Below are 14,914 nucleotides of genomic sequence, written 5' to 3' on the forward strand. Positions count from 1 at the left end.
CCATGGATGAAGATTTTAATGGCTTTCAAACCAATCTGTTACTTACAGAAACGGGACCCTGTTTGGATTTGTAGATGGCTGTCAAGCCAGGTAGTCGAGAGGTTACAGATTCGAATCACGGCGATGATAAATACATGTATGTTGATTTTGTTAAAAATGAAGACAGATAAGCGCTAAAACCGGATTGTTTTTACTTTTTAAATTTTATCTGTTTATAAGATGAAATTTAAGATAATATCTAATCTATTAACAAAAATATTAATTATTGGGCTATCTATTTTCATGATATATCAATTTTTCCCAATTATATACCCATATTAATACGTTGTCATGTTATGAACTAGTAATATTATTTTTAGGACACGCTTCTAATTAAACTTATATGACTTATGATGAATAACTGATCGCAGCACTTTTCCACTTGATAAAATTTTATTTTACGACCGGGTTTCGATGCTTTTACATCATCATCAGGTCAGGACCTGATGATGATGTAATACATCGAAACCCGGTCGTAAAATAAAATTTTATCAAGTGGAAAAGTGCTTCGATCAGTTATTCATTATGTTCGACTTCCACCACATCACGCCTGAAGCTATTCAATTTGTAATATGAGTTATCACGAAGCCAGAAATCGGTTATTAAATTCTTATCCTATTTCTTTCAATATTTAGAGGAAACCTATGTTTTTCAAGGAATCGATGCATATATTGTAACTACTTGCAAGAAAAACATATTTTTTTATGTTACATGCCTGGTGTGTAATCTATAACCCCCTGCCACGCCTCCTAGCGGTGGATTGTAAGGTCCCATCTAGATAGCTGAAATTTTTCTTTCTTGCCGATCTGCAAAACGAGTAATTTCGGTTTCACTGCACTTTAAATCATTTCTATATGTGCATGTAAGTATATAAGCTAGGTACCTTTCCAGAATTTTTCAGACTACAAGTGATAGCTCTCTTCTCTGTTTTTATTGGAAGTGATGCGACCAGGTATGCACGTATACATGTAGCCACTGTTTCAGTTTATACGTTTAAATGAATATACTTTGTAACTTCCACACAATTTTTTTATTTTTATTCGTACTACCGGTTTCAACGCAACGGCGTCATCATCAGGTACAAACATTTTTCGGGCACAGGGTTGTATATATATGCACTCTTCGAAAAGGAATGTTGGGGGAGGGTGGGTGGGGTGAATGGCTAATGGGAGGGAGAGGGGTTAGGGGGGGGGGGGTTAAGCCGCGTGGCTGGCAGGTAAAGGTCCGTTGGCGGGGGGGGGGGGAGGGAAGGTGGCATGGGGGAGGTGAAAGAGAAAGGAAGTTTTTGGGGTGAGCTAAATGAGGAGGTTGGAGGAGGGTAAAAGAGGCATGATACAGGGGTTTTTTGGCACATGTTATTTCCTGAAGGAGATTTCCAAAATTGGGGAGTGATTTTCAAATAAAATTTCGTTGACCAAATGTCCACTCTTCATGTGTCTTCTTATCTCCAGTTCTTCCCATTTGTCCATTCTTCTTCCCTTTTCCACGACGTGTAGTATTTCCGGGTTGAAGTCGCTGGAGTGGTCCTCCTCCCACAAATGTTTCGCAAAGTGCGATTGTTTTAAATTCCCCGTGCGGTGGCTGCGTTTGTGATCCCCCGCGCGTGTGAGGAAGGATCTGCCTGTCTGTCCGATGTATGTGGCACTGCAGTCATTACACTTCAATTTGTATATACCACTTTTGTTGACCCTATCCACCTTGTCCTTGGTATTATTTAGGAAGGACCCAAGATTATTGATGTTGTAGTAGGCTATCTTAAGTTTGTCCCTCGGGAGGAAATTACCTATATTTTGGGAGTTGTAGCCGTAGTAGGGGAGTTTACACCAGCGAAGGTTTCCGTCCGTAGCTTCACTCGATTTATAAAGAAGTTTTCTCGTTCTTTCGAGGCGTTTTTTATAAAGAATTTTCATGATTGATGTTTCACTGTAGCCATTTTTGGATGCGATCTCCTTTATAGTTGACAATTCTTTTTCGTAACTATCTTTTGAAAGGGGGATGTTTAGTAATCTGTTTATCATGAAGTGGAAAGTGGATAACTTTTGGCTTATGTGATGGAGTGAGTCGGAGGGGATGATATGATCTGTGGCAGTGGTTTTTCTAAAAATTGAGAAGCTAAAGCCATTCCTCTGTTTTGAGATTGTAAGGTCCAAGAAGTTGAGTTCCATGTTGGATTCCTTTTCACATGTGAATTTTAAATTGCGGTCGCGCGAGTTTAAAGTGTTCAAAAAACTGTCTAGCTGTCTATCGGTTCCTGTCCATATGGCAAAGATGTCGTCGACATATCTAAACCAACAAAACAAATTCTTGATGCCTATTGATTCACTATTCACTAAAAAAAAAGAAAAAAAAATTGTGTGGAAGTTACAAAGTATATTCATTTAAACGAACATGAACCTCCACAAAGTTGAGCCCGAGACCATAGAATTCTTTCAGTTTATAATTTATAAATGGGTCTAGGTTAATGCATAGGTTCAAACTTTCTTGGCCCGCAGGCATACAGATTAAAAATCGATGCATCAAGTTACATTCAATGAGGAGATGGATAAAAAATAAATTTCCAACAATTCCACTAATAGCTGAACTCTCCCCAATTCCATTATGAGCAGGGCAAATATTGATTAAATGAAGCTTTCTCTCCCCAGATGTAAGGAATGTCATTCAAAATAACCCGAATTCCGAAGAAGCATTATTTCATAGCCTCATTACTATAAAAAGCCCAAATGAGGAACATTAGGATATTCCTTACCACCTTTGGATGGAAACAAGTTTCTTCAAAGTTAATTGTAAAACTTCCAATCAAGTATTCATGAAGGAGGTCGGATGATATTTAAAAACTTGGAGCGAGGAACGTCATCAAGCAATTTTTCAAGTGGCCAGCATCCGCCGAGATCCCGCTTCCGCTGGCCGCCACGGGAAAGACCGTCATCCTCGAAACAGAGCTCATCCCCCGAGAATAAAATGCGCCTGATTCGGCACACCATCGGAACATTACATTTCAACGGAGCGGCTGGGAATGAAAAAATGTCTACGGATCCGCAAGACGGAGGGTCAATGGCACGTAGCCATCGGCACTGTTTTCTAAGGAGGGTCGAGGACCGCCCACCACCTCCCGCCCCCATGACAGACGATAGGAATACGATCGTGGCACATGACGGTAGAGCCCTCCAGCTCCCGATAGACTTTGCCAGCATCGAGAAGAAAACTGTTTGTTTTAATAAAACCACTAGACGAAACAAACAGTATATTAAAAATTATTCAAATTTAAAAAAAACAGGCTTTGTTCATATTCTATTTCTTACCGGCAAGTGATCATGAGATGAAACGTATGAAATGTCGTGAAAATTTCTAATAAAGTATCCTCTCATTTTATGTGTATTTTTGTGTCAGTATAGATGTGAAAGGATGTCTTAATAATATTCTTGGAGGTGGCACTACCATGGTTTACCTCATAGCAAAGATAATAGAAATAAGGCATTGCTTAACGACACAGCGAGAAATATTTTCGTGGATAGAATGCCTAAAAGTTGTTATTTATGCTAATTGACGACATTTTATGCTGAATATAGCCTAAATTTAGCGTTAATATTATAAACGTGAATAACATTCATATGAAAGATCCACCAGATAATTGAATTTTGGCTCATATTCCCTTTTTTTGTTGAAATAATAATTAAACTGTCAAGGATAAATGAGAACGGAATATTAAGTAATTATTTAATTTTAGGGAAAGTAGTCTTATAAAAAATATACATAAAATTATAATAAAGGCATTCCTTAAATCTTTTAAAAATTTCAAGCTGTACGTTTATTATCGTTATTTTTATCATGTATAGGGTTTGAATTTATTCTTTTGTTAGTACGTTAAAATCTCTACCAATTTGATGTAATTGTATTAGCTTGCCTGTTGAAATCTTAGGAATATGTGATTGTTAGATTGACAGATCCCAGTATGCTACACATAAGGAACCGTGAATCTGTCAGACAGCCGTTTCTTGTACGAATTTCTCGTAGTCATCATGAGGTAAGGTATAATGCCTTACATTTCAGGAAAAATGACGTTTGTTTGCGTTTTAGACGTTTATCAGATAGACTGAAGTCTGAATAAAGAGAGCGGAGCTCTATTGATATAATTTTGGTTTTGAATTCCGTTTTCCATCTAGGAATGGAGCATTCCACTAATTCTAATTGCATTAATTCCATAAGGGAACATTATTTTTTCAGCAGAGTAGTTACTATGGTTTATTTTTATAGACGTCTTATGCCCATACAGGTTAGAGGGACATCTTATGCCCATACAGATTAGAGGGACTCAAAATCCTTTAAATCGTTTAATTGACACTTTCTTTATGCAGGAAGCATTAAATTCACGCTCGCTTCCTCTTCCCGGGCAGAAAAGATATCCCCATCAGTGGTGGTTCAAAATGAACAATAGGCCTTACCTTTATCATTTCTTCTTCATCAGCTGCTCTGTGGAATCGCGAGGATTTTAATTTGCAGAGGATTTTGCTTATTCATCCAATCATATATTTTATTGCTTCGTCTTCTTTCATTCCCGCTAAAGGATGCTATAATGTATTTTTATCCCGATCTTTCACAATTTAGTTCCGGGAAAACATTTGGAACTTTTTATGCAGAGGTTGTCAATTATATTCAGAATGTCATTCATACTTTTAGTTTTTGTGTTTAGGGAGCTGTTAATTAATAAACGGCCAATGTTTCCTTGTGAGGGCTGTTAATAAGAGCAAATCAATATGTGATTATTGTTATTAATACAGGTATTAATTTATGTCGGCTTTTTCCTAAGTTTAAAGAGTTTCCATTCATCATATAGAAATGTATTTGTTCAATGAAAATTATTCAATAATTTTTTATTTGTGCTGCACATTTTTCCAGTACAAAATGTCATTTATTGCACCAATTTTTAATCTGTCGATAATCCGATGTGAACGGATTTTCAAATGCAAACAAGGAATGGGTTTTTCTAGAAATTGGAGAAACGTTTAACAGAGTTTTTGAAAAAAACTAGCAGCAAAGGTCTACTCTTATTTCCACGCATTGTATTCTTGTTTGAAATGGAAAAATGGTACATGGAATGCATGAATTAAATTTGCAGTAATTATCGGAGTAGGTTCCGTATTTATTGCTTTTCAAGCCTCGCAAATGTACGAATAAATGCTCTGAAATCCTTCATTGACTCAACATATACATGTGCATTCACGTATACGAGCCATTATATGTACATTTACATACCTGTACATGTTATTAGTCTAATTCCTTAACGTCTTGTAATATCATACATATCACGAAACAACATTCCCTTGATTCCAGCGAGTTAGCGTAAAATCTTCCAGTGAAATATCCCACTGCAAAATTATTTTTCCTAGATGGAACGGGATTTCGGGGGAAAAGTTCATTTCAGCTGGACCAGTCTCCGGTCATCTTTCAAAGAAGTTTCTGGCCAAAGTTCCGTCGTCTCCTCTTGCTCCAAGGGAGGATTATAGGAAGCCCTTCCATCCTCCTCTTCTCCCCAATCTCTTTCTCCATTCTTGTTCCTCGTCTTCGCTCTCTGCCCTTCCTCCTCTCAGCCCCCCCCTCTCCACGACATCTTTGTTTCACATAACCCCATGTCGTTACGCCTTCCCAAGTTTAGGTCCCGTCCCCCATCCCCTGACCTCGTTCCCGTTTCTCCGTCGCTTCCCGGTCCCCACACCCTCGACCCCCTTTTCCACTCCCACTAAGTAATACGGACCCGTTTGCCAGTAAATGGTGTAGGTTACCCCTTTTAAAATCGGCAGCCAAGAGGCAGAGGTGCCCCCGGCAGAACGCCGCTGCTGGGGAAGGGGAGGCGGACGATGCTATTGCCGGAGAAGTGGAGAGGCGATTCTGGGGGCGACGGGGACGGAGAGGAATTGACGAAGAAGGAAGTGGAATATGATGGTGGCCCCCTCTCCGTCATTTTTACTCTATATCCTTGATCCAAGTTACTTAATTCTAATGCAGAGGGTTAAATTGCCCCAAGTCATGGAAATGGTGACAGATACAGAGACCTTTTTTTTCCATTTCGGTGGAATCTTTTGGCTCCAGGTCAGCTTTAATCAACATCTTTTCCTCTCTACTTATAAATGACGGGTTAATTTACTCGTGAAAATTTCATCCATTCGGATATCTCTTCCATCGCGGTTTTTTTAATATGTCAGATCTCTTACACTTATATGCATAAATATTTATATTACGCGTTCCTATATGTTTGTGTCACTCACGGCGAAAATTCATTAAAGTTATCGAGTATATTATCGAATAAAGAAGTTTCGAATGCTGTGATTTTTTTCTTTAAGAGTTTCAGTGACTAGCATAATTTCATTATAAGTTCTCCAAGCAACGTTTATTTTTCAATGGGATTATTTACACTTAAATTTTTTCGCAAGACTATTCGTGATCTACGAAAGGAAGGGAGGGAAACGCGTTTAGATGAAAAGTTCTTATATTTTTTTAATTATGGTCTTGTACGGCAAACGTTTGCTGGGTAATAGGACCTACTTAATTTACTTATATTAGACAGTACTTCGTGTAGCTTTGTAGAATTTCTAAATTGCACAAATAGCACGATATAAATCCACTCTAAATTCTTAAGCTTCACGGCAAAGTTTCAAAACAGTCTCATCAGTACAATTATGACACTGTGAGCCGAATACCTTATTGCGGAATCAGTATTTATAGTGGATAGCTACCGTTTTTGATGATTTCACGAAATGATTTGATTTGTGTGCATTTTTATACGAGGGTCATCCGGAAAGTAGTACCCGTTCGTGAAATAAAGACACAAAAGTAAATATTAACAAGCATAAAAAATTTTATTTGAAAGAGGATACTTTAAACTACTTCTCAACATAATCTCCAAGCAAATTAAGGCATTTGTCATAACGTGTGACAAGTTTCTGTATTCCTGCTGCATAGTCCTTCGCCGCCAGCTCATTGAGATACGCGAGGGACCCATCTTGCACAAATTTTTGCATAATGCAGATGGTGTTTAACAATTTCATGAACAATTGTTCGAGAAACATTGGGAAAATGCTCACAGATGTCATCAATTGTGACGCGCCGATCGTTCCTCACGAATTCGTCAACTGAGCTCACCAGTTGGTCTGTAATGACAGACGGTCTCTCCGAACGCTCATCGTCGTGTGTGTTCCCCCTCCCCATGTTGAAGTTGCGACACCACCGCCGAACAGACGACTCGTCCATTACATTGTCTCCATACACCTCCATTAATTGGCGATGAATATCACATGGGCGAACGTTTCTTGCATTGAGGAATTTAATCACTGCCCTCACTTCACAACTGGCGGCGTTCTCAATTTTTTTAAACATTGTAAACAATCACAGAAACAACACAGGCAATGCTAGCGTCACGCAACTTGGCTCAGAGAAGGCAGACAAGCCACTGAAGCTATCTGACCTCGTCCAGCGGCTACTCGCGTCGTCAGCACTTCATGCGGCACGAACGGGTACTACTTTCCGGATGACCCTCGTATGTAAACCGTTTTTCAGAATAGGGGTCCCTCATCCATCGATTCTTAGCTGAACTAATAGTCTTTTCCAATCGCTTGAGTCATGTTTAACATTCGGTCTAATATTCTATGTGTACACATGAAATGGGAAAAACATTTTCAGAAGAACGGAATGGATGACAGATACTCGTGACGTAGTAATGACGTAAAGAGAAAAGTTTTGGAAAGACATAAACTTAAAGCATCAGGCAGACATTATCCAAAGCCTGGTCTTTGAGGACAGATGTTGATGAGTAAGTAGATTAGAGGATTTTGAGACGTAAATATGGAAAAGAATGTAGAAAATAAGTTGGTCATAGCTGGCGACTAATTACGAAGAATATTGTAGTAAAAGAGGAAATTTCCATGTAAATTTCCATAAAGGTGAAAACGTTGGTGAGGAAGTTACAAAAACGTCGTGATTCGTTTATGACCGTGATAGAAGGGAGTATATTTGGCAATGGGAGAAGAGTAAGGGAGTGCAAAGACTTTTCCGGAGGCATGTAGAAAGTCTGAAGATGTAAGTAACGTACATGAGGCCAGTGGACGTCCACGCGACTCTATGCACAACAGTTGTTTGGAACAGTTCCATAATAGATATTTTACTCGTAGGCGACAAGAGGTATAACAATGTACGTGTGACTAGCCATAATGTCTCGCACCAAAAAGTTATTGGGGGATTGGCAGGGCCAAAGTGTGCTGTCTCTCGTATTATTCGCTCGTTTGCCACTCAATCCGTCTCCTGACTTCACCTTTCAACCGAGACGTCGGTATCAGGTGTGTGGTAAAGGCTTCTTCAGTTCCCATCTTCTGTGTATCCTCTATCTCCTTTGAGCTCTTCTCCAAATTCTAAATCAGGGGCTCCCTCCCTTTCACTCCCTGGTTCCTCGACTCTCCTCCCCCTGTTTCCCTGCTCCTCCCTCTCTCCATTCCCCGAGGCACTTCCCTTCTGCACTCCACTCCCACTCTCCGCGCTCGAGCTCGGTGCCCCTTGCCTCCCTTTGCGCCGCTGCCCTGTCTCCTCTCATTCTCCCTCCTTCCCTCCCGCCCATTTCTTACCACTCCAGAGCGCAGCCCTCCCCCGTAAACGGCATGCTACCTCGAAACTCGACCGAGCGATGTTAGGTACTATACGCGTCGCCGAGTGCATCTAAGTGAGGCATTGCACTTGCGATTCCGTAGAGTAAACCGTACCGCATTTTGAACCGTGCATTACCTCCTGACCCTCGGAGAGGAAAACCGGTGCAATTCATCGGCTTTCTGCTCCGGAACGAAAATTCATTATTTTTAATTATGTCGGGTGTGACTTGTGAGCGAATCGGTGTCTTTTCCTTACTGCTTCAAGTTTTTAGGTTAATGAGCCTACTTTGCGGGCAATAAGGTTTAATGTTGTGAAAATGAAGGAACATTGGTTAATGGCCAGGTTAACGAGTATTATTGTTCTATTAGGCTATTTAAAGTCCCGCGCCTAATCACTTTTCAATGAGCTACTGTGAACGACGGTAGCGCTTTCTGTCGAATTTGATTCACGCCGATGTTTCCTTTCAGTTCCTTGCAGTTCTTTCAACACGTACCCACCTGGGAAATGTAGTGGAACTGGTAGTTTAGAGGCTCAGTTGGCCTGAAATTTCGTACGACTGGAATAAAAGCACTCGAGTCGCCTGATGGCCTCCGTTCCGTGGTAACAAGGACTGTTTGGAACTCAAATAAACTTTTGAAAGTAGAGGAACGTGAGGAGACACGAAGGCCACTGCAGAAAAAGTCTCCGAAACTCCCAACTCATGATCAGAACTCGGTATTTTGAAGAGTTATTTAAGCATCCGAACGCATGAGCTTTGAATTATTCATGACTAAATTCAATATAATTACATACTATCATGAAATAGCCTTAAAATTCTGAAGGTTTGGTCGTAAAAAATGTTGAAAATTGTTCTTCATCACAGGTCATCAGTCCTAAGATCGGTTTGACTTAGTTCTCCGCTCAGTTCTTCTGTTGACTGATCTCTACGTGGGGGTAGAATATATTTGTGTAGATTTCTCGAAAAGTTGAATACGTTTCGTCCAGTTTCATCACATAGGTAACATCATCAGCTCTTAACTGCATTAAATGTTATGTGACAACTAAATCACCATTCTCTGGATGAAATGATTAGTTAAAGCCTGAAACCATTTGAAGTCCCATCGTGTCTGCATACTTTTTCTCTCTGACGAATTTCATCATTTTATTCCTGTATTTTATCCATGGTCGTGTTCTGCAATTCACTTTCCTCGGTGACTATCGTCATCAGAGCATATATCAAAATGTGTCCAAAAATGTCATCTCTTCCTTTCAGGGTTTTAATTATTTAACTCTTAACTTAATATTTTAACTACTTTCTTTGCCTACGCTGATCCAATCCCCTTCTTTAGTTATGTTAGTTAGCTAGGATTATTATTCAAAAAGGCTAATAATGTAATTGAAAAATAATTGTATTAGTTTTAGGGTTTTTTTTTTGACTCTAAGCCCCCGTACGCTTCCGACTATAATGTAACGTTTTTTTTGAGCCCACTTCGTCGTCTTCATCAGCGTTTTTCTACCAGAGGCGACTTTAGAGTTAAGTATTACTTTTTCAGCAAACATTCATTAACGTCCAAAGTGTATCGCTTAGAAAATTTGCATTTAAAGAATGCAACTGATACGCATCCTCATGTCCATGTATTCTTATTGACAAATTCGAATCCGTAATGTCATTTTCGGCGTCCCCCCCCCCCCGTTTTAAGCCTCCATGGAATGGAAAGAGGATGGAACCCCCCCCCCACCTCCTATCTTATTGTCGGCGATATCATCAATATTTTTATTTATTTTATATTTCACGAATATGAGAATACATGGAGTGAAATGAAACAAGCATTTCAAAACTATTATTTCCACCTTGGCAAAAGCTTGAAAAATTATGTTACAGATCAATTTTAAAAATAAATAGTTTCATTAGTTAGCATTTGCGCGATGTGTTTTCCGGAGATAGAGGGTAATTGACATTCTTTCTTCATAAATAATGGCTGAAATGCTGCAATTAATTAACCTCACATGACTCGCCTCCATATCTCCATTAAATGGCACACGTCCCCGCCCACCTAAAAGGTTCATGAAGTTTAAAGAAAGCCACCTGTACACTTCTGACGATGATGTAGCGGTTTTGTGAATACTCCTCGTGCATCTCTTCATCAGCGTTTCTCTACCGGAGGCTTCTTTAGACTCCTGAGAAGCGTTGGTGTTTCACCAAGAAGGCGCGGAGTGTGTACTTCCAAAAACTTGGTGTATCCGCAAATGGACCGTGAGGGTTTCAATTAATTAAATTCCGACGTTGTTTTCGGAGGGTACGCATAGGGATGTACAACGGCACCGGAAACGGATCGTCGCCCAGGCCGCGCCACTCATTGCATTCGCCCACTCTCAGCCCTCCCCTTCCCGTCGTGCCCTCCTTCCCTCCCTCCCCCGCTCTCTCGTTTTACACGCTTCTTCACTTAGCACTCTCTGGAACGCCGGGGGCTCAGCACCCGAGAGGAGGAGCATCAACGCGTCACGCGCGACCTGGGAATCGACGGCGGTCCCAGCAGCAGAACCGCTGCGTACGGTGTGGGCTCCCGTCTCCAACAGTTCTCTCTCTACATTTTCCGCGCTTGGCCCTCGAGGAAAAAAGTGTTAGGTGTTCAAGCAGCCGTTCACGAGGGGTGCCCCTCGGTCGATGCGGTTCGTTTTTTTGGGGAAAAGGGGGAATATGCCTCTCCCGGATGTACGCTACTGTAAACAGTCCGCGCTTTCATTCAGGAGAATCTTTTAGTCGTAATTCTTTTGAACTCCTGTTCCGCGTTCTTGGTCGAAAGGTTCAAAGTTTTCATCCACCATCGACAAATGTCACTTTTATTCGTCTTCAGGATCTTCAGTTTGAAAATTATACGTATATGGACTTCTAGGTAAATCAGTTTATATAAATCTTCATTATTGCTGGAAATGGGAAGAAAGGTTTATATACATGACTTCTCTTCGTCCTCTTACGGGTATATATTTACAAAGGTGAAATAATAGAACTATTTATCACATTTATTTCAGATCGAAAGGTAAATAAAATACTCGTAAGACTTCTTTAAATCACTTTAAGTGGTTGTCAATCTTTCCTCGTATATTTTTTTGTCTTTATCTTCCATGTTCATGGAGCTCAAGCTTTGAGCATTTCCAAGCATTTTGCAATGTTTCATTTGCAACAATGGAGAATAAAAAAGAACATAAAACAAATGCTTTAGAGAGATCGTGAAATCTGTGAAAACTATGATTAATGGTAAACTTAAGTCGTTTCTCGGCGGTGCCATCATACTAATCGGGGACCAACACAAGTTTAGGGAGATTAAGTTAAGTAAAACGTAGTCTTTTTGGTTGCGCGCATGAAAAATCATGGAGGAAGGGATCCTCCAGAGGATGCTGTATTTTGGAATTACAAGAAAGTACTTGAAAAGATCTCTTATGAAAAATATGCCCCTACTAAAATTTATTGAAAGAAATCAGAAGTTTATTTACTGGATTAGGAATTTCTTATCTCACCCCGACAATGACATACACAGCAGACATACGACGAGAAAAGGGGCAGATGAGGTATCCGGTGTGCCACAAGGAAGTGAGATAGGTCCTCCGAAATTCCTATTATAAAGTCATGCTCTCAAAAAAACAATAATTGGCGTTATTTGCTAACGATAGATTAATTTTGAGATGAATTATGTGTCCAGCAGATTAAGGAATACTTTCCCACGATTTAAGATGTATTTCGGAAAAGAGAGAAAGCTCAATTTCAAGTTAAATAGGTCACACATGGATTATGTGGCAAAGGGTTTGGACCTATCGAAATGAGTATTAATCGATAAATTATATAAATTTCGAAAAAGATTTGCTAGATTTGTGAAAAAAATTATTGCAAAAAAAGAATAAGCGTGATGAGGTTACCGGAGAACAGAGTGGTAGTCACTTCAGACGCTGGTCCAAGTGAAATAAACATGACAGAGTTTACTTGTGGCACCGAAGAGGGAATTATTAGGGCTGCATACACTTTCAACAAAGCAGCACCTCAGCTTTAAATAAGAGAAATTGAATAATATAATATAATTTTTCAAATCTATCTAAGCATTCAAGCTTAGATAGATTTTTAAAATACTTATTCTACTCTCGCTCGATTCGCCATCACGTATTTTTTGTTGAAAAAATTGTTGAGCACCCGGACAGAAAGTGTTAAACAAAATCCTTGTCATCTAATTTTTGTCTTAGGGCCACATCACCCCCTCCCCAACCTGCTAGTGTCCTTGCACGCCCTATCATACGCCCATTGAGTGGTTCTCAGGGTATGGCAAAGTTGCAAATAAAAACTATATTCATGCTCACGAAATGACATGTCGACGAGTCTATAACTTCAATCTCACTGAAAAGGGCGATGGCTAAGGTAAAGGTAATCCACTATCGCATACTTAACACTTTATCGACGTTTAAGCAGCAGAAAGTGACTAATAGAGGCGATTACATCCTGTATCTATGTAGCACAATATTTTATTTTTTCAAATGCTCACTAAGCCATCCTATGCTAATTTTTTATTGGGTTTGTGTCGAGTAAATTCCGTGATGGCATGGTCTCCCTTGCCCGTCCGTTGGTGGTTTGAATTACATAGCGTTCTTATTCTCATCTAGGCTTACACAATGACGTAGGTTCAAAAGAATTTTAGATGCTGTTCGTCTTTTTTTGGCCCAAAATTAAAAGCGTTCATAAGCGGACGTTTTTTCGTTGGAATATTTTTGTGCCAGATTACGTATGCACATTTTTACGCGCACCAGTCATACGGTATTGGTACACATTTTATTTTTGCTGCGTCATATAAATTAAGTGCCTATTTTTACTTAATAATTCTTGCATGCTTTACATGTGTTACTTACTAGTAAAGGTTTTACTAGTGAGGGTTGACTTCGCGAAGCAACATCGATATGTAACGAGTGACAATATTTAACGAAATATACTTCATTCAATTACGCCTTTTCATGATTACCATTATACGAGTAGCCCTGGCAGAGTTACCGAAGTTTTTACGCAAACATTTTTAGAGTTCGAAGGTTCACAATTGTTTATTTAATATTTAATTGCACTGCTGCTCACTGGGAATAAATATTTGGCAATGATTTTTAATAGATGAGGACAGTTTCAGATAAGATCATTTGGAATTTTTTCATTGTGAGAGAAAGTTAATTCTATTTGTAAATGGGCATTTATATGTGGCATTGCTTCGTGTTTCAGCATTTACCTGTGTATCGCAAACGATTTTGGAGTTATGATGTTTAAAAAAGAATATCTAAGGACTTAAAAGTATTAACCTTACATATCACTTTATTTATTACGCTCGGGATATACGTGAGCATTCTCATTTTGGTTTTTGTTTATTAGGAAGTCCTTCCTTATTGAAAACCCTTTCCCGGACGCGGTGTAGTTCCCAATCTAACGCAAGACCTACTCGAAGCATCGTAGATAGATATTTTTATAAAAAGTAGGCATCATCGAAGGGCTTACATGGATTTTATTTTGCAGGAGGATTGATGTTTACTCTACTGTTTTCATATTCATTTTTAGACTATCCTCCTCCCTTTTGTAAATCCCCTTCTCGTACGAGGCTTCGTTCCCAAACCACCGTGAGACCGGCGGGGTAATGCATCATCACGTATGGCTTCGTTAAACCCCATCCCTCCAAACTTCTCCTCTCCCTCTCTCCATTCTCCACGGTTATAATTGTTGTAGTGCTGCGTGGATTAAGTCCCCCCTCCCCGGGTGTATACGCCCCTTTCCCGGAGACCTCCTCTTCGCCGCCATTTTTCCATATCTCGCGGACACACCCACACGCGCCAGAGCCGAAAGGAGTGTATATTGGCGCGCGAATGCGTTGCGTGGCCGTGCGCCGTCGCCGGCCGTCGAAGGGTGGGTGGGAACTTTATGAAAGGCCCTTGGGATGTAAAAGCGGGCGTCGCATACGCGTCGGCCGAATAAATTGAACTGGTAACGATCGGATTAATCGACAGCGTCGTAGCCCCTCCGCACGATTCAGCTATTCATCCCCACTCCGCCTTCCCAATTTTTTCATAACCTGGCCGTAAACGAGGCCCTCTCGTCTGTGCATTTACAGCCTCCCAACCTTTACACCGCTTTCGGTTCACTTCGGTATTTATTTAATGTGCAGTCAAGACTGGCGTAATATTTCATGGGGATCCGAAGCCGTTTTGCTCATTTCGTCCCGAGCACCTTTACCTCTTGATCATGTTGTTGGGCCTTCGT

At 40.1% G+C, this 14,914-nt stretch overlaps 1 protein-coding gene across 1 annotated transcript in view; it reads left to right on the plus strand.

Annotated features, from left to right (window-relative positions):
• LOC139690424 (mitoguardin-like) overlaps window positions 1-5,974 on the plus strand; it is a 126,634-nt gene extending 120,660 nt beyond the window's left edge. Inside the window, exon 4 of the mRNA XM_071587905.1 lies at window positions 5,835-5,974. Coding sequence (XP_071444006.1) covers window positions 5,835-5,974 — 140 coding nt within the window. The remainder of the gene's footprint in view (window positions 1-5,834) is intronic.
• Window positions 5,975-14,914: the final 8,940 nt, after the last annotated feature.

Source organism: Hetaerina americana, unplaced genomic scaffold (assembly GCF_022747635.1).
Source record: "Hetaerina americana unplaced genomic scaffold, ioHetAmer1.1.p SCAF_1, whole genome shotgun sequence".
NCBI classification, from domain to species: Eukaryota; Metazoa; Arthropoda; class Insecta; order Odonata; family Calopterygidae; genus Hetaerina; species Hetaerina americana.